This window comes from Mytilus galloprovincialis, chromosome 9 (assembly GCF_965363235.1).
Source record: "Mytilus galloprovincialis chromosome 9, xbMytGall1.hap1.1, whole genome shotgun sequence".
Lineage (NCBI taxonomy): Eukaryota > Metazoa > Mollusca > Bivalvia > Mytilida > Mytilidae > Mytilus > Mytilus galloprovincialis.
Window position 1 is genome coordinate 51,412,169 of NC_134846.1, and position 24,758 is coordinate 51,436,926.

Consider the following 24,758-nt stretch of genomic DNA (forward strand, 5'->3'; position numbering starts at 1 on the left):
TATGTTTTATAGTCGGAGTTCAACTTGGTTTATAAAGAATTTACATTTCTATCTAAATTCTAGAATTCTGGACATTGATTTTTACTTTTTCTTTCATTTTTTTTTTTTACTTTTTGTGACATTCTAAATCAATAAACCATCTCTTTAAGGGACATTGATCATACCCTTTTCCCAATCATTGAAAATGTATGATACTGAGTTCATGAACTCTTACTTAATCGGTTCTATGTGATAAAACTACAAAACATGTATTCAAAAAGTTAAAATTACTGTAAATCTACAAAGTATTGTTTTAATTTTGTTGGTATACTAATTTACTGAAATATTACAAAGATTGATATTGTTGTCATATTTGCTGACAAATAACAACATCATGAATATATTCTCGAAACTATCTCTTGAACAGCACGAGAAGAGTGATATTTTCTTTCATGCGGACTGTGAGATAAAATCAAATGTTAATGCACATCAAACGAATGGACAGCAACTATCATATTCCTGACTTGGTACAGGCATTTTCAAATGTATAAAATGTAGGATTGAGCCTGGTTTTATAACGCTAAACCTGTTTCTAGTATGACAGTCGCATCACATTCCATTATATTGTAAAATTGTCAAAATAGGGGTACAGCAGTCATCACCGTTTCACAATCTCAATCAGAACAAAAACAAACAAATATTTAACAAAGAAGCACAAAAAGGCATGTATCAAATTTAACAACCAAGTTCATTGCTTACATATATTTGTACTTTAAATCAACCCATAAAGGATTGAAACATTTGAAGTCCTATGACCGAATGGCTAGGTTCACATCAACTCTTGTGGAGAATCGATATCGCGTGTTTGGCATCAGAATGTAAATGTCGCATAGGCAGAGATATAAAATAATTTTGTCGTTCAAAATCTTTCAAATTATTATAGAACAATAAGAAAACATGGTACATTCCTGTATTGATTTACAATTCCTTAACATATGATCGTCCTGAATATGCTTGAAATATTTGTTTCTCGACCTTTTTGGTACAGGAATTACTGTTTGATGTTTGATAATTGCTTTTCTGACATTTTTGTTTCTGTTGACAAATATTTGATAAGAGCATATTTACATATTTAAATTTAGCATAGTCATATTGTTAGATGTTATGTACACAAAAATAGAAACTGTGGTTACAAGAGAGTCGGTGTTATGTCACATTGTTTACAAGAGTGAAAATGATATTGCCGCCCTAACAATTTGAATAATACAAAGTTATAGAATGATCTTTATTTTTCATCCCTTCTTGGCTTTTAACCAATCACATTTACATCTGCATCCCTGAAATAATTAAAAAACGATATGATATATTGTTAAGCTCCTCATATCCGTCAAGTATTTTACATCTTAGTGAAATCTATACTACATATAGGTACAAAACAATCAGATTTTTTTAAGATGTTAAATCATATATATTGAATATAAAAAAGAAGATGTGGTATGATTGACAATGAGACAACTCTTTACAAGAAACAAAATAACACAGAAATTAACAATTGTAGGTCATTGTACGTGCATCAACAATGCTTTAATTTCTGTAACTTTCGAAAATCGTTATTTACATAAGAGAGCCGGAAAACATAAAAGTAATATGCAAAATTCAGAGTCAAATACAAACTGGCAATGTCATAGCAAAAAAACGTAAAACGACGAAAAGATAAACAGTTTAAAACACAATGTAGAATAATAAAGACCACATATGAAATAAAGCGAACCGACCAACCACCGATGTGATATTATATAGATATAGGAAGATGTGTTATGAGTGCCAATGAGACAACTCTCCATTCAAGTCACAATTTATAAAAGTAAACCATTATAGTTCAAGGTACGATCTTCAACACGGAGCCTGGGTTCACAGCGAAAAAAAAAGCTATAAAGGACACCAAACAATTACTAGTGTAAAACCATTAAAACGTGAAAACCAACGGTCTTATCTATATAAAAATGTTTGTCGACTTCTAAAGGAAGAGGAAATATCACAACTTACTCTTTCTGACAGGTAAACAAGTAACGTGATGTACAAGATAAGTCGTTCCATGAACCTTTGCCATCCAAGTTGAACAGAACACAATCTTCGTCTGTGTTATCTAAACCGGTTCCGATATTGTTGGTTCTCCGGGGTACCAGAATGTTTTGGAAACCATTCGTTGAGTTGAAATGAACATTCAATGTGTTTCCTTGAAAACATCCGATATTCCAATCCAATATTTGAAGTGTTGATGTGGAACTAAAATAAAATTTCGGGGAATAAAAATCAAGACAATTAATTAGTCGGTACAAAATGTAACTATTGTATATTGATAAATTGAATGTATCTCTTATTATTTTTTCATATATACAGCCTCATATAATTGAATGATATATCTATATAAAAAGTAAAATCACAAAAATATTGAATTCAGAAGAAAATTAAAAACAGAAAGTCTCTTATGAAATGGCAAAAAGCTCAAACACATAACAAAAAAATGAATAACAACTATTGGAAACCACCTGCCCTATACTACAGACATGATAAGAATTAAAATAAACATCGGTACTTACATGATGAGTTCTTTGGGAATTGACTCACTAAGAAATTTTGTAAGTCCGTCGAGGATGGTTCTGCCAATGTCTCAAATACAGACGAGCACACAGCCTTCAATGTGATTAACAAAGAATCTTTCTAATTGATTAAATGTTTTTTGTTTTCTTTCTGAACAAAACGTATATCGTATAGGTCGGATTTACACATAACACAATATTTCAATAAATGCTATGTAATATAACGAAAATATAAAATATAAGGTGTTTTTTTATACCTTTGCCGTTTGGCTGTTGTCTCATTATTTTGTAATCGTATATAATAGAAAGTTTGTTGACTGTTATAGTTTATAGACAATTACATATCACTGTGACACATAAAATTATTGTTTCTTTTTTAAATATACATGCCTGTTTTCTTTTAATTATAAAAAAAAATGGACAAGACACAAAAATACTTATTTTATTTTGCAATCATACGGTGCATGTAATTTAACAAGTAATGCACAAATCGTGATAACAAACATATCAAGTCCGAAACAGTCCAGACAAAAACATGTAAATATAAATCATTGTTTTGACAGATTTTTTGGAAACAGAGTCTGTCCGTAAACGTGTATGCAAAATTTTGGTGTTTCGATTAATATCTCACCAATGCCTCATACCATGTCGCCTTGTCGTGACTCAAAAAAAAGTAACACATGTCATTATGTTGAACCCAGTCATCAATGCATCCTTCTTATACTGTGTAAATATATAACAAATGTATATAAACATTAACTTGCAAATGCTCGAGATGAAAATGGAGTAAAAGCTATTTTAACAGAGAATCATGTGAGCGCTAAATATGCTGGACCTATCATTCAGTTTTTGACAGTACCAGAGGAGTAAACAATACTATGTATATGTTATACCTTGTTATTTTGCTACAAATTAGAGTTTTGATGATATAGAGGTTTTTTTCCCTATCATTTAATATTACTCTATTTGAAAACTATATGTTGGAATATCTTTGATAATTATCAGTGAGGTGTGAAAATTTACATTATTATTCACATTTAAGGTGTAACACCACTAATTCAGGCCCGGCCAGAAAGCACATACCTGAAAGTAGTACATATTTAACACAAAATAGTTCCTACGCATGAGTGTTACTTTCAAAATATGTAGAATATTTAGGTATTTTTGGTATCAAATGAAAGCTGAAGGACATGTGATCATTGTAGAACACTTTTTGACTTTTAATTTTTAATATTAAAAAAACGGCATAAAATTTTAAAAAGAGGGTACATTTTGTCTGTTTGTCAGATCTGAAGTACCTGTTTTGGTACATCCAAAGTTCCGGGAACCAGTTCTTCCTTATTTTCCATTAATGGTATGTTGATTTTTTCAGTACAAGACACCATAAAATGTTGAATTAGTGGTGTACTTCCTTAAGAGGCGGGTGACCCAAAGAAGGAAAACTGAATTCTGTATATAACTTCATGTTGTATCGTCAGATTTTGTATAAATGTTACCATGGCAAGTAATATGTATGCTTCATCAAACAAAAATTGTTAATTTATGACAGGGGGGGGGATCATGATTTTTTTTATCCGTTTACATGCTTGACTTGTACTTATAAATCAATATTTGAATGGAAAAAAAAATTCTGTCTGATCTGAATTTTCCTACGTCTTACCTGGTTGTCATGGTAACTATTGTTCCTAGAAACAAAACAACAGCTTTAATTTGATTCTAGTGTCAAACTATGTTATCGTATTTAGGTTTTACAAAAGATATGACAATATTTGCCACACTTTGTATACATAAAATTAGAATTTTACTTCTTCTTGCCCCGTTGCCATGGTAACCATTATACATAAAAACAAAAGATGTCTTCCTTTTTATTCATATGTGAAACTTTATTGATATGTGTAGGATTAACAAAAGATATTGAAACATGTGCAACACTTTGTTTACACAAATTTTGAAAAAAATACAGAGTTGCTGTTGATTACTGTGTCGGTCATGGGTAACAAAAATGTTTTTCGATGAAAAAATAGTCTGGTGACCTATATTTTTTTTTATTTTTTTTTTCAAAGCTCATTGTTTGGATCATATTATGTCAAATTTTAAAAAAAATTCATTGGACCAATTTTTTGGAAATTTAAGAAAAATTGAAAATTTTAACAAAATCTCTTTTTTTTCATTTGCACTATATGTTGACGAAATGGGGGTGGGATGTAATAAATATGTATATAACTGCTATTATTTGTGTTTTATTTACATTTTCAACATTATTTATGTACTAAATGAAGAACAAACCTTTCAAAAAACTTTAAAAGGCCTGAAAAAAATCCAGGATTTTTACTTCAGGTATGTATTCATTCACATATGTGATGTGCCAACTTTGGTGGCCGTTACCATGGTAACGAGTCTGGTGACATCATATTTTTAACTCAAATTTTGATAGAGGCCATTGCATAATATATGTATGCAAATTTTAATAATAATTCATTGGTGAAAAAAAATTGCTTTATCTGTAGGGATCCACCTTAATGACCAGCACAAAAAAAAAACATTATCTTTACATTTTGAAAAAAGTTGAATCTTAAAATTAAAAAAATGATATTTCTATGTCCGCCATTTTGGATATTACTGAAATTAGGAGTTTTAAGACATATGTCTTATACATTGTATCCATGAGAAGCACAGAAGAAAGGTTCCTGCACAATGTAATGATAGTAGCAATACGTTTGAACACATTTCAATTGCCCTCCCAAAAATAATAAGCTTATTTTAGTACACTGTCCGCCATGTTGGATTTTACCGAAAGTACGGTTTTTGAGACATCTAATCTATACAATATATCCAAAAGTAGTTCATTACAAAGGTTGTCTAAACTCATAAGTCAGAGAAATCACTGGCAACATCATGGAAAAAGCGAATAAGTCCACAAATACTGCATAGAAAAAAAGGTTGAGCAACACAAACCAAACCAAAAACTCGATGAGTAGCTCCTACTCCGCGTTTGGTATATGTCGTGTTGGTAAACAAGTGCAATTCCGGTGTTTATTCTGATGCGGTGATGACACAATCGAGCAAATGACGATCGTGGTAACAACAATAGATCATTTCCGAAGTCATCTGATATTCCATAACGGTAGGTTTACTTTCTATGGGATGACGCCAACGCTTCCTTGTAAGTAGGAATCCTCTTACAAGGGTCACCAAACGTTAGTCTATTTTGCGAGAGGATATTAACATATAGCGGAACATGAAGGTTTATGGAAATGCGAACTTTGCTTCTTTTTAAATACGAAGCTCCTGCAACAATGTGCAAGGAAGTTGAATCATAAATGAAGAAACATTTTGTCAACAAAAGGAGCTCAATGCGTACCAATTTGTTGAACACCACGTCCTCCAAACGTATCAAATATGTTCTTAATCAAAATATGGAATAAGCGTACTTTTAAAATCTTGAAGAGTATTTAAAAACAACAAATCAAAAGAAAAAAAAACATCTTCCAAAGAGAACGAAGATTAGTTGGGAGAAGATATCAATGCATTAATGACAGAAAGTAGTTAAGAAAAGAAGGAACGTCATGACAAAAAAAAAGACGAGCAGTCAACTTACATGAATTGACAGATCACAAATAACTACGAATAAGTTTGAGAAAAACGAATGATAATGCCGAGGAACGTATGTCCTCATTAGGGAAAATCAAATTGTTTTCCTTTAGACACCAGTACGCGTCGTAAGGGTCATGTAATAACACGCATTAAGTCATACTATAAATGCAATAATAGGAGGACGGGCTTTTGGTTTATTCAAGAAGAACATATTTGTAATATTCTTTGCTCATGTCGCTTCGATTGAGAGATACAAATATATAGTTTTCAGCTGTTGCTACATAGAAAGTTCACATCTGGAAAATTATTCACAACTTTTTTTCTCATTTGAAATGTTAAAACAACTAGGAGATTGACAATGAGGCAACTATCAAACCTAATCAAAAGGATGAGGACTTAAACTAGAGTAATGTAAGTAATTCAAAAACGAGCAAAGAAAATACCGTAAAGTGAACTATAAACTTGAAAAAAGAAAACTAGTAGACTGAAACAACAAACCAAAAACTAAAATGGAGGGCAGCAACTACTGAATTTCAAGACTCTCAGACTTTAATTATGATTTCTACTCACAACCGTGAAACATGCTGTAGGTGTAATAATCGTCACAAAATGTGTAAATGAATGTTCAATGCATATAATTTTATTTATTACACTGTATAAATTCCCCACATTAACTCTGTTCGCTGCTTGATCTCTCATTTTCCCTATAATAAAAAGAAATATAATTTGTTAAATTAAACGGGTTGCAACCGAAAGTTACGGTCATGATAGTTAAATACCTTTTGCATTTTAATGTGCAATAAAAATTAGTGAAAAAAGCATAACTTCTTAACAAATTGTAAATACATATAAATAGTTGAAGACGTGATATGCTAATTTAAAAAGATATACTATTGGTCCTGGTAAGAAAAATTGGAAAAATATATCACGTGGCATCTTTCAGTTTTTCAAGTTAATTTTACTTACTGATTTTAAAACATTTATCCTTTCTCTTAATTTGTTTATTTTACTTTTGTCTATATCACAACCTGTAAAAAATAAAATCAGAGTACAATATAAATACCATTTTTCATTACTTTTCATTATTACATTAAAACCAATAGATATTGCGGTCAACAAAGACTATAATTTTGATATTTGGTTTTAAAGGGATCAAACTGGGTGTACAAGGGAAATCGTTTCAACAGCTTTTTGGTAGATATTCTCGAAAAGTATAACGGAAAGATCAAAGAGACAATGTTGATGAACACAGAACCAGAAACAATATGGCTTTTCACCTCAATTAAAATTTACCTTAGTCCGGTAAATATGCTCTAAAAATATAACATAACTTGTGAAAAACCTTCCACAAAATAATCATGACATGACAAAAAAGATGCATGATAACAACAGTTACACATCTTTTAAAATATTAGAGACGTCTTGAGAAGAGACATAAGTCATATTTTAAATGTACTAAAGGTATCGTTTTAACATGAAAAAAAGGCAACGTAATGATAAACGATAACATAATTTGTATTTACTTTCACGTAGATGAAAATAAGTTGTCTTTCTTACTACAAAATAATATATTCTTCAGTACCCTCTTGTTGCATATTTCGAAAATGTCTATAAGAATAGGCTTATGCATTTTCAACGGCGAATGGATAAAGGCAACCGACGTATACCGCTGTTCAAAAGTCACAAATCGATTGAGAGAAAAAATAAATCCGAATAACAAACTAACACCGAGATGTTATTTTAAACTCGTATTTCTCCTCTATAGACAATCAAATTTTGAGATTGAAAATGGAAGGCTTGTATAAAACTAATAATAGTTATTAAATCAAAACAAACTGTAAGAAAAATAATTTGGCTTCGAGTTTGTTATTTGGGCTGTTAACAACAAGATGCATCAATAGTTCAAATATGAAAATAAAATCTGTTTTGTCGTTTTCTCTGCTTATATTTAATGCGTTTCCCTCAGTTTTAGTTTGTAACCCGGATTTGGTTTTTTTTCTATCGATTTATGAGTTTCGAACAGTGGCATACTACTGTTGCCTTTATGAAATATTCATTGAAACCATGCATATATATCAACTTAGATAAAAAAAAAAAAAAAAAAAAAAAAAGAGCTATAATCGCTTAAAGTTCAAAAGTAGCGAGACCGTGTTGATCGACGGAGTAAGCTTCTTTTCATATGCAGGCATAATTCTACATGCAAATCCCCACTCAGTAAAATAATGGCACAAATAGGAATAGTACAAACCCAAAAAAATACAGATCAGAAGCATATTCCCGGATATAGGGATAAAAAATGTGACAACATGTCGCTAGTGATTCATATGGAGACAATTTCAGTTGCGTATGATGTGAACTTGCACAAGCAAAACGTACCAATTGCAATATATAGACCCCTTAAGGCATAGTGCAAGCTACGTCCTGCTGAGACCTGGAAAGTTGACAATGAGGAAAACAGCTGAAATCCCTGATGGTATCACCTGCCCAGTAGTCAGCTCTTCGGTGTTGACATGAATATCAATTATATGGTAATTTTTATAAATTTCCTAATACAAAAGTTTGAATTTTTGGAAAAACTTAAGATTTTCTTATTACAGGAATAAATTACCTTCGCCGTAATTGGCACAACTTTTTGGAATTTTGGTTCCTCAATGCTATTCAACTTTGTACTTGTTTGGCTTTATAACTATTTTGATCTGAGCGTCACTGCTGAGTCTGATGTAGACGAAACGCGCGTCTGACGTATTAAATTATAATCCTGTTACCTTTGATAACTATATAGATGTTTAGTCGAACATATATATATTATATGGTCATTTTTTTTAAATTTATACTTGTTTGGCTTTTAAACTGTATTGAAATGAGCGTCACTGATGAGTCTTATGCAGACGAAACGCGCGTCTGGCGTATAAAATTAAAATCTTGGTACCTTTGATAACTATTATATAGACGTCCCGGCTGTATTTCGTACTTAACCAGTATCATTTGTTTTAAACCGGTCATATTATTTATTTGTTTGCTTGGAAATATTATACATATATAACTTAAAGTCATACGAAACCTCAAATTAAAAAAAAATATGCATATGTTTTTTTTATAACTAAATGGATAGTTTTCATTATACAACTTATGTACATATACTTTTTTTCTGAGGAAAATTCTTTAATTTGTCCACTTTTAGAAAAAGTTTACTTATTTTTAATTGCTTGCTTCCAGGAAGCAATTCAATGACATATTTTCCGTGTGCATAGTGCAAATGCGGTGATCACAATACGCATGGATCTGTCATTAAAATAAACAATTATCTGATTATACATGTTAAAGACGTGCTCAATACCCATGCTTTTTGTTGTTTGTTTACTATAAGGTGACAATCGGTAAACCTCGGCTTCAAAACACGGCATATAATGAGTAGCCATATTTGTTAAATCATAACAGACAGAAATAAAAAAAAAATACGATTAAACGATATATTTGCGTAAAAAATGATAAAATCGAGGACTAAGTTTATGGTATATACATGCATTGGTTCAAGAATTGGGTAAACATTATTTTTCACCACTCACTCGTTTCATATGACTTCCTTTAACAATGAAATTTCGTGCTGTCCAAAAGTAATATTATGAACAAAGTCGGAAGGAATGAAATGCAATTAATTAAATTATGTTTCCTATCAAACCTTTTGAGTTCAATTCGTTCTTATCCTGTAAGCACACCAATCTGCACCTCATACAATGTCTAGGACCTGAAAGTAATAGTGTATTAATTTTATAATATATTTTAACAAAAAGGAAAAGTTCCCATCTAATTTGATCAGTTAGATACAAAAAAATACAAGTATGTAAAATTCTAGGTAACTATTCATCCGTTACAGTTAATAAGTACTGACAATGCAACATTGTGTGTTAAAATCTTTCAAAATGGGTTACGCTACGAATTTCAGGACCTTTATGACATGATTGATGGTCTGAAATGTGTGTTTGTGTGATTGATTATAAAAATGTATGAGTCGGCGGCATTTTTTGTCAGTTGCATTGAAACTCATTTAACAAGTGTAGATAAATCTACACTTGTTAGCTTTATGTTGCCATTGCCACTATGATTAATGGCAAACATTTTTATAAATCTCATTTTATTATAAATTTGTTTCATGCATCTAACAAACATTACTTACAAACTTAAACACCTTTTATTAAACTCATTAGATAACGGGTTTCAAATTTTATATTTGCACCAGACGCGTTTTCTCCTACAATAGACTCTTCAATCACGCTCGAATAAAAAAAAGTTAAAAAGGCCAAATAAAGTACGATGTTGAAGAGTATTGTGAACCAAAAATTCCTAAAGTTTTGCCAAATACAGAGTAGGTAATCTATTCCTGGGGTAAAGAAAAGCGTAAGTATTTTAAAAAACAATCGAAGTTTTGTAAACAGTTAATTTATAATTGATTCGAGCGTCAGTGATGCATCTTTTGTAGACGAAACGCGCGTCTGGCGTATATATATAATTTGAATCCATGTATCTATGATGAGTTTATTATGACCATATTATACTAATGACATTATAGTAAAACATACCTCCACAGTTCTGATAACAATTTTTGCATTGTTCAAACGGCTTGAATTTATGTTCTTCTCCACATGCCTTTATTTGAGCTCTGTTTTCCTTTCGTGCAACATTTAATTGGTGTTCCAATTCTGTTATTGTCGCCCTTTTTACTTGTCTGTCTATCCTTTCTCCGGCTATGCGAGAAAATATATTTATCTGATTTTAATGGTAATGAAATATGGAATACAATTATAAAAAGGATGGAGCAGATACTCAATCACACGCGAAGGAGGAAGCAGTCAGTTACCCTCATTTCCCCGAATACAAAGAAGCCAATAAAAAAGACCCCAAAAATAAAGAACTAGTAGAAAAATTGCTCTCCTTCGCCGAATAAATCAACAAGGATCAATTGTAATCCTTCCTTTCAAAAATATAGAAAGTGATCAAGAGGCATACGTCCCCCCACACACACAAAGAAGCAATAATCACTTGCCCTTCTTCCCTCAAACCAAAACAGAGAAAAGTAGTGAAATGGGCTCCTTCCAGTCACACAAAGTCGTAATTAGTCAATTTCTGTACAAACGGCATTAATGATTTGTATTGTAAAATAGGTTCAAATAATTTCACTAAATAAAAGCCTTGATAAATGTTGAAGAGTGTTAAGTGTCAAGCATCACAGCTACATGTACAATTGTCTCCTTCATTACCATATATTTTGGTAATGTATGAAAAATTATAATGTGTCATTTCACCAATACGATGACTTCTTAAAAATTTTGATTATTTTATCCTAGTCTTTCAAATAAATAAGACATATATTACAAGTATTGTCAATTTTTGGTTCCTGTAAACGTGCAATTTAACATAACTATAACTATACACCAATTGACTGATCTAAAATTATTTTTTTATCATTGCAAAGCTTCTTCACCTTCTCAGCGTTTTCATATGTACCCATATTTTAAGAGACTCTCGGTATCTTATGTAGCAGTCAAATGATCATATCAAAAGCTTAAACACAATATAAACGAATGGATAACAACGGTTATATTTCGGACATGGTACAGGCATTTTCTCAAGCAAAAATGTGAATTTAACCTAGTTTATAGTTAGCTAAACCTCTAACTTGTAGACAACCGCATAAAATTCCATTATATTGACGATTTGTGAACGAAACAAACTGACATACTAGGTAAAAATGTATAATAATAAGTTCACAGTAGTCACCATTATTTTATAGATTCAATAACTATGAAACAAACAATTATGTTAACGAAGAAACACAAAAAACCTGTAGGCAAAGCACATGTATATCAATTTAGCAAAAATGAGTATACTCGCTCACCCTTTTCATTATCTTCAGACCTTTCCTCTATTCGACTTGTAACCTCCGTGCTATACGTGTCCTCTGATATAGATCTCCTTTCTATAGAATCAATTTCTTCTATTTCGTGGTCTTCTGTTTCATTCAGGTCAGACATCTGCCGAATATCTGGAACTTCATTAGTACATACCATCTGACACTCGACGAAAATTATTATAGTCAGTAAAGTAGGGAAAATGTTCATTTTTCTGCTAAAACACAATTCAAATTATTATATATACACATATTAAGTAGATAATTAAGGATTAGTTTAAGATGAGTTGATATACCGTAATTGTGATGTGGGTGAGTGTAACTAACGTCATTAAATAACAAACATAAAACGGATACATAGATTTGTCATGCGGGCTATTTTTTTAAAACGTGCATAGTTGAGGTGATCTATTAAAAAAATAAAGTTTTTTATAATACATTTTACTTCAACATGTCCACTTTTGTGATTAAAAATTAAATGTGTTATAAAAATTGGACCTTAATTTCAGACAGAAGGACCTTTTAAAACAAAACAAAAGTCATGTGTTTAGGGTTTCAACTGTTCAAAGTAGCGAATTATTGTATCATACTCAATACAATGACCGAATCTTTATATTATCTAAAATGTACAAAATATAAAATTGTTGTCCTGTTACTGAAATTAAAATTTAAGCAAACCCATTGTACTTTGCAACTTTTTCATCTCAGTCTACAGTATGAAAAAAGAACTATTTTCATAATAATTATCTTTAAAACGAATGATAAAAAATAAATATTTATGAAATGTAGACTCCGATGAGTGATCATTGACATCCGGAACATTACGAATACATACCTGTAATTATTTGTGAATGTGGGTCATACTGCGATAATTGATAATTATACAATTGAATTGGCTAATGAGCGTGTAATAACTTACTCTCGTTTTAAGCAAATTGATGCAGATAACATTTAGTGTTAAAGTCCCCAGGGTTGGCATAAATCTACGTAAGGTTATGTGTGGAAAACCTCTTCATTTTCACCCAAGTGATATTTATTCAAATATAACTAGGGTACATATTGCGGGACCTTCAGTTAAAACAAATCCGTTGAAAATATGCGTTTCAATCTCAATTATGTTTATTCTAACAAGTGTTAACTTTCTTAAAGGGGCACCAGCTACGAGATACTAGTATATAAAAAAAATGAAAAAGTATTTTTTCCACTCATTAATGAAGGTGAAATAGTGAAATGATAATTCGCTTTTAGCAGCCAGTATGGTTCATTTGTCAAAACGATCTATGAAAAATCGATGATGAATTATTCACCTGCAAGTGAATTATTCGAACGCATGGAATCCGTATTCATGTGTACTTCAATTTAACCCCTTAGCCAGAGATAAATTACGCATGAATTATGCGTATTCAGTTTTTGTAAGGGATGTTGAATAGTCAAATGATATTACAATACAAACTGAATAGTTTTTATGAAAACTTGTGAGATTTCCGCTGCTTTTTTGTTGAATAAATGCAAGTTGAATACTGTGACGTTATATTTTAGCCAAAAGTAGTATGTACATAAAGTTGTAATTTTCTTTGGAAATGAATTAATCACATGTGTATTAAGATGTGACTGTACTTTTAAGCTTTAAATGAACTTTTTTTTTTATTGAAAGTAAAATGAATTGCGCGGCTTGTTTTAAAACTAATAATACATACAATTGTTGATATTTAGACTTGAACTTCAAATTTTGAACTAGCAATTAATTCTGATATAAACATTTTAAAAAAGACAATTCATGTTTATTACAGACTAAGAGTGGGTAGATACTTTGTGATGTTCTTTTATCTCAAATTATCTACCCACTCATACTCTTAAAATGTCTATAATATAATATATGAATAAAGTATATAAATTAGTACATGATAATACGTCCCATAAAGGAATTTACGTGATATACACATATATGTGCGGTATTATATCAGAGGATTTTTCAAAATACATCACAAAATGTACATATGCATAACCATGATTTCTTACATGTTAAAAGTATGAAGTGAACTGCCACGTATGATGAGCATTCGCATATTGATGTTCGGGTGAAATTATCATTTCTTATGCTACTTAAATGAACTTTAAATCATCATGAAAATTATGCATGGTATTCTTCTACTAGTTGCAAATGCATGCTCGAAATAATTTCATGACATGATTCATAACATACTAATCCAAAACTCCTGTTTGATAGACTAATATCTTATATACAAACTAAAAGAGGGACGAAAGATACCAAAGGGACAGTCAAACTCATAAATCTAAAACAAACTGACAACGCCATGGCTAAAAATTAAAAAGACAAACAAACAACAGCACACATAAGGGTCAAACTCTCTCAGGTTTTTTCATTTATTTTAAGATGGATTTTGCTCTTTTTTAAAATCAATTTTGATCATACAGCTCCTAATTTTCTATGTTTTCAAGTTTAGGTTGTTCTCAGATATATTTAGCCGTTTTAAGGTTTATTCTAATTAAACAGCTCTTTATTTACCACGTATTCATACATCCCTGGATTTCAAGGTTAGGTTTGAGCGTCCCTCAAATAAAGTTGTTCTTGGGTGTATTTGGCCGTTTTAAGGTATATTCCAATCACACAGCTCTTTACATTACCACGTATTCATACTTTTATTTGAGCGTCCCACAATCAAAGTTGTTCTTGGATGGATTTAGGAGTGGTAAGGTTTATTATATTCATAAAGCTCCTTACATTTCTATTTATTCACATATCCCTGTATTTCACGTTTAGATTAAAGTGTCATAAAATAACGGATGCACTAAATATTTAAAAGGTTATGTTTATTGAATATGGTTAAAAGTTGATACTTCAAAGTTCAACTGCGGTTTCAGCACGTTCCAATAAACTAAAATGCATTCTAAAATGTAAATGTATTTCAACGACCATGATATTTTACTTCTTTTGAAATAAGATTACACTAATGTTTGAAGACAAAAATTGTTTACTGAATGATGAGTTTTCCTTAAGAAGACGTTTGTATGCCCTTATCTTATATAACAAAAATATAATAATATTTATGATAACATATATTTCTTTTTTATATGTGTACGTATAGTCAAAATGGGATCGTTTAAATATGATGCCTTGTGAAGAGGGTTCAAATTTACAAAAGCAAAACATTGTTTTAATTACTTCCTAATTGTGCGTGAAATGATCTGAAATGTATGCCACCGGACGAAGCATAATAAATAATTAATTTTATTCTTGTAGAAAAACTTACCAACTTTTGACTTGAAACAAACAACAAACTGTTGCTATAAATGGTTCAATATTTTGATTTGCAGATGTTAGGTATCATATTTCTTACTTGGATCAGATTTTATCTAACATGTTTAAAAATCAATGCTATGTTAGAAATTATGTATTGAAAAATATATATATTTATTTTCCATGAAACAGTTTTAGTAAAAACAAATGCTAAATGTGACACATAAAAGGTTAAATATGTAATCATGGTAATGTAAACATTATTGTTTTTTAAACCTAATTGGGTTTTTTTAGTCTTCAATAATATACAGTGCATTTTGCTTACCTTCTCCTACTGATTTAAGAATTTACTTAGGTGAAATTTTAAAAATCAAGAAATTAAAATTGACACTACATTTTGAAAGAGCACCAGTTAAAGAACAAAATAAGCTAAAAATATTGATAGGTCCTTTATGAGATATTTGAGTTTTAAAAAAAGCGGGAAAAGGTTGACTCGGATTTTTACCTTACATTTGCATTGGTATTATTTGAGTCTCAAATTGTAAAAAAATTAAGAAATTTCTTAAAGTTTGGAAAATGGCCTTTTATGAGCTTTTGAAGTTTTTTATACAAAGAAAAGTGGGTGTTATGTGGCAATACCTTTAACCATGTAATGATGGATAAATACCAAGGTGTCCGAACATTTAACACCAATTTCCAAAACCTCACCTTAGTACATCCTTAATCAACACTGTCGACGATCAGTAGATTCTGATTTTAAAGGTAGAGAATTATCGTCCAAATTCTAAAATTCACAAGGAATAAAATTTGATAAGTCATCTGCGAATCTTTTTTTATTGTAAATCTTTCATCACTATATTGACTCAAATCTAAGGCACACATTCTGGTACTTTCCAACTAATTATGTTAATCACTTTACTGATAATACAGGTTTAATAAAATTTTTAATTTCGTATTAATTCTTGAGCCCCTCCTTTTTCCGTATTTTGAAACTTTTCCGTGTCTGTTAGACGTCACGTACAAAATAACAAACGTTCGATAAGGAAGCTTTCTCAAATCTACCTACATACCCTGACATTCAACTTTTATGGATTATTTTTCTGATGTTGTCTTTTGATGTTTTTCAGGTTTATGGCAAGTGGTGATCCAGCAGACGTGGAACACCGATTCAGCGAGACAAATAAATTTGTTCGGAAAAAATATAACCACATCATGAACTTTCAACTTCAAAAAATGGTCTTAACCCTATAATTCTAAGGTAGACATATGCTACAAAATAGTTTTCTGTGGGACAATAGCGAAGTTTGGTTTTTTTATAAATGTTTTTTCTCTTCTTTACCAGAGCGGCCGTTTCATTACTAGTACCAGTTTTGAATAATGTTATTCTCCGTGTACAGGGGAAGCGTTATTCAGGTTATGACCTAACGTCAGTGTTGGTTAGTGCTCTTCGTTAACTCCTTATTCCATTAGAGGAACTTTTGTCACTTCTGTTACCAGAAGAGCATGTACCTACTTGCCAATATTACAAATGTCGGCGGTTTGTATCCTCTTCCCATACCTCGTTTACTGATTTGTTTATGCGGACGATATTATTACACATAGTATTTCTTGAGTTACTAGCTTTTAAATCTTTCATCAGAATATAGATGTGGATTGATTGCCTATGTGGTATGTGATAAATTAAGTATGAGAATTTGGGCAAGTAGGTGAAAGTAACTTGAACGTCAAAGTTAAGACCACTAGTTCACTCATTCTTATTTGAACATATAATATAATGAATCTGGTAACATATCAGCACTAAGTACATGAATATAAGTAAAGACTTAAATTGCCATGGAACATATTTTGTTAGTGTAGTTCAATGGAATATTGTTTTAGTATAATATATTCTTTAACAATTATCAATAACTATCTTTTAATATAAAATCATCGATCTACAACGGTTCTCTATTCATTCAGATCATTTTTATCAAAGTAAAAGTATGCAAAAATATATAATTATCAACGCCTCTTTATAAACAAAACTCATCCTCAATTAAACACTCATCTGGATATATTTAATAGTATGTATATATTAAATTACCAAACGTGACTTATTTCCGATTGTGACTGTTTTGCTGAGTGTGAATTCGCATTACTATAAGACGTGTTACGGTACTTGTCTATCCCAAATTCATGTATTTAGTTTAAATGTTTAATTAAGGTCTTTCCTCTCCACGAGGAAAGACCTTATTGTTTTTCTCCTGTTTTTTTTTGTTTTGATTTTTTTTTTTTTACTTCCAGCATGTTTTTGACATGACCTCCCCCCGTTTCTATTGGAGTTATCAAGACCAAATATGGACCATCGGTAGACCTCATCATGAAGTATTATCAAATGAGGCTGTGTAGGATTTCATCATCCCCTGTAGAAGTAATTTCCCTTTTATTGGGTTTTTTCGACATGCCCCCCCTCCCTAACTGTTTTTTAAAGATATCATGACATTATTTGGACAATATTTAGATCTCATCATGATGTATTACCATATGAGGCTGCTAAGGATTTCATCATTCCCTATGAGAGTTATGTCCCCTTAAAGCAATTTCTTTCTTTTGCATTTTTCTTAAAAATCATTCCAGATAGAATCGATTTGAAAACGGCAACATGTACAAGAACAGATGGCAATGTTTATAAACATAAATAATTTATTTGTTACTAAGCTTTATAAGGAGTTATTTCCCTTTTAAAATTATAAATATTTTTTGAAAAATTCTATTTCGAGAACCAGAAGTCATAGAGACTTGGAACCTTCACCAATAATCTTTAATTCATGTGACCTTTAATATGCACCCAAGGTCAAAGGTCACTGAGTGCAAAAAAAAATTACGCTGAAATTTCAAGCTTACATATTAAACGATAAGACTTTGCTACATACATACAGCGTATAAATTGTTCCTTTCGACGAGCTCTACATTTTATACAATAATCCCGAAAATGTCCGACCGTCTGTTTAAAAGTTACAACGGGATGATTCTTAAAAGTATAGTTTTGTGTGCATATCTTTTAAAAGGTCACAGATATCAATGTACTATTACTGCAAAGATGATCAGTAAGTCAAGACCTTCAATTTGAGATCAAGGAAAGGTCATGATGAAATTTCTCCTTGACCTTTACAGTCTACTATGACCTTGACCTTGTGATATTTGAAAGGGCAAGTGGTCCTGAGTTAAATGATGGTAGTCCCATGTCTCTACGACTTCCGGTTCTCAAGTTTGGTATTGCATCATATATTTGATTATTCATTGTGACCTTGATGAACTTTGAAATTGTCCCATTTTTTCTATAATGGTGTCCTCCATCTGTAGATCATTTATCATTTAACAGATTTGAGATATCTATTGTCGTTATAGACATAATGCAGTTTGAAATTTTGCGAGTGGAGGCATGTATTTCTGAATCAACAACAGCTGGGTCAATATCTTTAATTGTTTTTACATAGGCGGTAATGGTAACGTTTTTTCCTGTAGCTCAGTCCATATCATAAACTTGAATATGTATGATAGCTCGTTTCGAAGCTGTGACATTTTCACATATGTGGTTACATTTTCGGGGTATGAAGTGAGATTACTTTTTCCGTAAATTAGCAAACCCCGAACATCCTTTTGTGATGCGGCTCCTTGTGGTAAAATATCCCCTTTTTAACACAATAAGTTATTTGAAAATTTAATACTTTGAACACATTCAATAGCTTTATAGTTTTAACACATTTATTCTATGTTCCTCTACTTTCCTAATCACCATAAATAATTAAGTTCAGTCATTTGTTAAAAATAGAAACATGTCCAATATCACTACACAGAGATTTTTTCTTTACACATGACTTTTGAGTTCCTCATTTCGAGGCGCATTAGGGATGTTGTCCCAGCTAACCACTTAAAATGTTTAAGAAATTGAAGAAGTTAACATAGGTATATGTTTGACTAAATACCAAATAAAGGCAACAGTAGTATACCGCTGTTCAAAACTCATAAATCCATGGACAAAAAACAAAATCGGGGTAACAAACTAAAACCGAGGGAAACCCATTAAATATAAGAGGAGAACAACGACACAACACTAAAATGTAACACACACAGAAACGGACCAAGCATCAGACAAAATCCCACGAGAATAACAAATATAACATCAAAACCAAATACATGAATTTGGGATAGACAAGTACCGTGACACGTCATATCGCAATGTGAAATTACACTCAAAACTAAGGCCTTTTTTTTTTAATTAGTTGGTTTACGGATCCGCCGACCCGATTTTGTTTAAAAGTGAAATAAAATTAAAATTTTGATTTCGTGTTGTTTTTTATTCCGCCGACCCGATTTTTCGAGTGCTGTGAATAAAAAAATCCGAGGCGTTCCAAAACGTTTTGTCTGTGTCAATAAAGCGTTTGTAGTGAACGGCGTATTTTGAAAAGCTTCGAAATGACGCAGACGAATTCAAAAACCCAACGAGGGAGGACCATGGAGTCTGACGGCTTCATCTACTTTCAGTTGAATATTAACTTTGATGGTCAACGTACTGAGAGCACTTTTATCAAATGCAAACCTAAGCAAACAATCGGCGATGCCATATTCGACAATATGGCCACTTTTCAGCGAACGGGATTCATGCATAATTTAGATGCTAACAAATTTCTTGTCTGTACAAAATATGTGTTTTAGTCAAACTTTGGTACATTGCTATTTCTTCATCAGCATGATAGGATCATGAACACAGTTGATTATCAAACATTTCATAAATCAAAGAAATTTGTTTATGTCAAGTATATTGTCCTCAAAAGATTTTTGGGTCAAACATGCACATATATTCATACGTGAAGACCACGTGCACCTTAAATGTGATGGTATTGTGTTCACCTGGAGAGTGAGAGATCTTGGGTTTGAACCTTGACCCGGTCAAATCAAAGACTTAAAAATTGGTATCTGCTGCTTCTTCGCCAAGCACGCTGCAATTGCAATTATTAAAGGAGTCAGAATAATGTGTTTGGGTAAGGTAACATATCTTTGGGGGAACTGTTACCTTGTGAGCTACCACATTTAAATTCTGGCTCAGTGTGTCAGTTTAGCATTTCATTTCTCATTTATATCATATTCTCATCCTAATTATGCATCTGATTACCCACTAGACATTAAACAACAATTGACCATCCATCCATCAAATGCAAAGCATATCAAGATAAGAGCTAAACTATTTCTCCTCCTCAACCCCTGTAATGTCATGAATGAACAGCATTTTTTTTTTTTTTTTCCTCCAACTCAAATTTTTCAGAACAGTTATACGTGAACAAAAAAAAAATCTAAGATTGCTATTTTATTTTTATTTTTTTTACCTCCTCCGACCCTAACCTTTGACACTAGTTGTCCGTAAACCAACTAATTAAAAAAAAAGGCCTAAGAGAAAACAAACGACGCAACGTTAAAATATAACACACACAGAAACGAACAATAATATAAAAAATGGCCATATTCCTGACTTGGTACAGGACATTTTTAAAGGAAAAAATGGTGGGTTGAACCTGGTTTTGTGGCATGCCAAACCTCGCACTTTAATGGCAATGTTAAATATAACATTGAAATGACAACATAATATTACAGGACTACAATACAAATAAATAGGAGAACGTAGTAGACAAAGAAACACATGATTAATGAATAACAAAAAGCATCAGGTTTAAAATTCAATACGTCAAAAACGTGCCTCGTCCACACAAGACTCACCAGTGACGCCCAGATATAAAAGATTGACAGCGAAAAAAAGTACAAAGTTGTACAGCACTGAAGATCAAAAGTTGAAAAAAGGCTGTGTCAAATACGGCTATGTTTTTATGCTTGGGATAAGAACATCCTTATTATTTAGAACAATTTATGCTATTGCAAACAGTAAATTTTATCAAATGAATATAACAGATATACATAATGAAACTAAAGTATTAACTCATTACAGAAAACAAACATGAATACATAATGCAAAGACCCAACACAGAATAGACACACCCGACTCAGTCCAGGCCTCAACGCAGTAAATTGTGAAAATGACGTCACATACGATGGTGAAAAGGCATTAAAAATTACGTCACATTTGAATTTATGAAATTTCTGAAACAGCAGAAGAATGACGTCACATATGAAAAACTATATCTCAAAAGTAAGATAGAATTAGGATTGATTAAAGATTATAATAGACAAAAACATTCCATGGAAAAAAACACCAAAAAAATCAATTTGAAATTTTCATGTTTTGCATTGACTTTGTAAGTTTCATAACTTCTATTTATATAGTTGATATTGCATCATTTTTGGCACTTTGTCAAATGGGGTCATCTGATATATCAAATTGAAGGTCTTAATAAACTCTACTTAAAAATGAAAATTTTAAACCCCCTTTTCATCCCAGGGGGACGGGTGGGGTCATTTAGTGCAAAAATTCAAATTTCTCAGATGGTAAGGTTGTCGCATATCAAATGAAAGAACATAAAGCATACATTTCAAATTTTAAATTGACATCCTCAAAAATTTGGTTGGGTGGTGTCATTGAGTGATATATTTACTTTCAAGATAAGGTTGTTGTATATCAAATGAAAGGTCTTCATCTTGTACATTTCAAATATCCAATTCCTGTAATCCAAAAATTAGTTGGATGGGGTTATTAAGTGCAAAAATCAAGTTTTATAGAACATGGCGTTGTTGTATATCAAACGAAAGATCACTAAGTCTACATTATATATATCATACTTCCGATCTCGAAAATTTAGGCGGATGGGGTCATTTAGTGTAAAAAGCGAAAAGGTCGCGAAGGTATGCTTGTCGTAAATCAAATGAAAGGTCGTAACAAGTACATTACGAAAACATCACTTTTATAGGAAAAACCTTTCAATTGTTTTACAAACAATTGCGATACTAGTGTTATATTTATAATTCTCATCGGATTTTGTCAAATGTGTTGACGTCTTTTCTATTATATTTATGTGTTATGGTAAAGAAAATTAATCACCGCATTCATTTATTGGATTTGATTTTGTTCAACGTAATCAGTACGATATTTTATGTTTCAAGTTAGATTCAAAACAAACCGGACATAGCTTTATAATATAGTTAATTGCTACCTTAGTTTGCTATTAATAAGTATTAAAATGTGCATTGTTATTAAATGCAATATCAGTATTTGGTTCAAATATAATCTTAAATCAATCCTAATTCTATCTTATTCATTCAAATTTGACGTCATTTTTCATTTTTTAATGATGTTTGACAAATTCAAATGACGTCATTTTTTTGTCATTTTTTACAATTTCAAATATGACGTCACTTGGCGTTAAGGTTTAAACTTATTCGGATGTGTCTACATTTTGTGTTGCAAATGTCTGGTTATGTAATGTATGTCAGTTGTTTCCTGTAATTAGTTAATACTTCAGTTTCATCATGTACATCTTTGGATAGTAATTTTATAAATTTACTGTTTGCAAAAGTATAAATTATTCTAAATAATAGGGATGCTCTGATAACTTAACAGAAAACCCTGGCCGTTTTTGGCACAACTTTTTTTATCTTTTGGTCCTCGATGCTGTTCGAGCTTGTTTCGGCTTTCAAACTTTTGTATCTGGGCGTCACTATTAGATCTTGTGTGGACAAAATGCACTTCTGGCGTATTAAAATTTTGAACTTGTTGCCTTTTGTTGGCTGTTGTTCGTGTGTTTCTTTGTCAATTGTGTTCTCCAATTTATTTATATTGTAGTCCTGTGGTGTTGAGTTGTCATTTTAATGTTATATTTCACATGGCTATAAAAGGGGAGGTTTGGCATGCCACAAAACCAGGTTCAACCCACCATTTTTTCCTTTAAAAATGTCCTGTACCAAGTCAGGAATATGGCCATTGCTATATTATAGTTCGTTTCTGTGTGTGTTACAATTTAACGTTGCGTCGTTTGTTTTCTCTTATTTTTGAGTGTAAATTGACTTTGCGATAAGACGTGTCACGGTACTTGTCTATCCCAAATTCATGTATTTGGTTTTGATGTTATATTTGTTATTCTCGTGGGATTTTGTCTGATGCTTGGTCCGTTTCTGTGTGTGTTACACTGTTGTGTTGTGTCGTTGTTCTCCTCTTATATTTAATGCGTTTCCCTCAGTTTTAGTTTGTTACCCCGATTTTGTTTTTTGTCCATGGATTTATGAGTTTGAACAGCGTTATACTACTGTTGCCTTTATTTATCTTAGATTCTTCTATACCAATAACTCTTTCTTTGATCACAGTGCACAAATATAACAACATGCAATCAATTTTTATTAGAAAAAAAACTTTTGGACTAAACAATGTCAGACAAGTGTAACGTTATAATATAAGCTGCACCAATTTTTGAGCTAATTCAATATATGGTAGACATTATAATTGCATATGGTAAATAAAATATTACATTCACTTAAACTATATTTGTTTATCTTTGTACAATTTGTTATAACATAAAGAGCAGGGTTAAGCCAATCCATTTAAAATTAAAGGCTAATTCATACTTATATGTTGTTACAATTTTATAAATTAGATCAACCTATTTCAAACAGCATTTAATGAAGGCTTAATTATTTTCATGTGCCTTGATATAGTTTTGATTGATATTTTAATATTAATTTATACCAGAACTAGTATATTATCTGCCAATTGAGTCCGGTAGTTGCCATCTGTTAGTTATTTTATTTCAATTTTATTCTATGATATTATTAAGCCATGCGTTTTCTAGTTTGAAATTCATGTTAATTCTACCAAGGAACACTTCTATTTTTTAAGTGCATGACAGTTCTTTGTCTCCTGGCATAGAAAACAAATGTACACCAGCTTAAAAATTAGTGGATGTTCAATTCTTTGTCCACGTTTGGGGTTGGGTTCATAGTAGTTTCGATGTTATCCGCTCCGTTAAGAGGTTAGTGTCCTACTTATGTACAAACCCCTTGCATTTTTTAAGTGCATGACAGTTCTTTGTCTCCTGGCATAGAAAACAAATGTACACCAGCTTAAAAATTAGTAGATGTTCAATTATTTGTACACGTTTGGGGTTGGGTTCATAGTAGTTTCGATGTTATCCGCTCCGTTAAGAAGTTAATGTCCTACATGTATATAAACCCCTTACATTTGACATTGTAGAATATATTGCTTTCTCTTGCCATAGATAAAACGTTCTATGAAGTATAGTATGCGATATATTGAAAATGTGATAATCTGGTAAATACAAGCTACTGGATGTTTCTTTGTTTTAATTCCTTATTTGTAGATTTTTGTTTTGTTACGTTCAGTGGGATTTCTTTTGTACATTATATTCAGAACGAAAATAAATAAACAATTGAAAAAAATTAATAGGGTCTGAAAAGAAGGTCGACAGAGATGAAAAACAGGCACTTT

General features: G+C 31.4%; 1 protein-coding gene and 1 long non-coding RNA gene across 2 annotated transcripts; both read right to left on the reverse strand.

Annotated features, from left to right (window-relative positions):
• Nucleotides 1–679: 679 nt before the first annotated feature.
• Nucleotides 680–3,128, reverse strand: LOC143045230 (uncharacterized). The gene is made up of 3 exons (XR_012968911.1): nucleotides 2,580–3,128; nucleotides 2,026–2,265; nucleotides 680–1,316 (listed from the first exon to the last, which is right to left on the reverse strand). It is a non-coding gene; the product is annotated as an uncharacterized LOC143045230 (long non-coding RNA).
• A 3,669-nt stretch (nucleotides 3,129–6,797) lies between these two features.
• On the reverse strand, nucleotides 6,798–15,410 carry LOC143045228 (uncharacterized). The gene is made up of 6 exons (XM_076217584.1): nucleotides 15,351–15,410; nucleotides 12,067–12,296; nucleotides 10,751–10,915; nucleotides 9,853–9,918; nucleotides 7,140–7,201; nucleotides 6,798–6,877 (listed from the first exon to the last, which is right to left on the reverse strand). Exons 2-6 carry the CDS (start codon nucleotides 12,287–12,289, stop codon nucleotides 6,869–6,871), a joined length of 525 nt encoding a protein of 174 aa, XP_076073699.1. The 5' UTR covers nucleotides 12,290–12,296; nucleotides 15,351–15,410; the 3' UTR covers nucleotides 6,798–6,868.
• Between the last annotated feature and the right edge of the window lie 9,348 nt (nucleotides 15,411–24,758).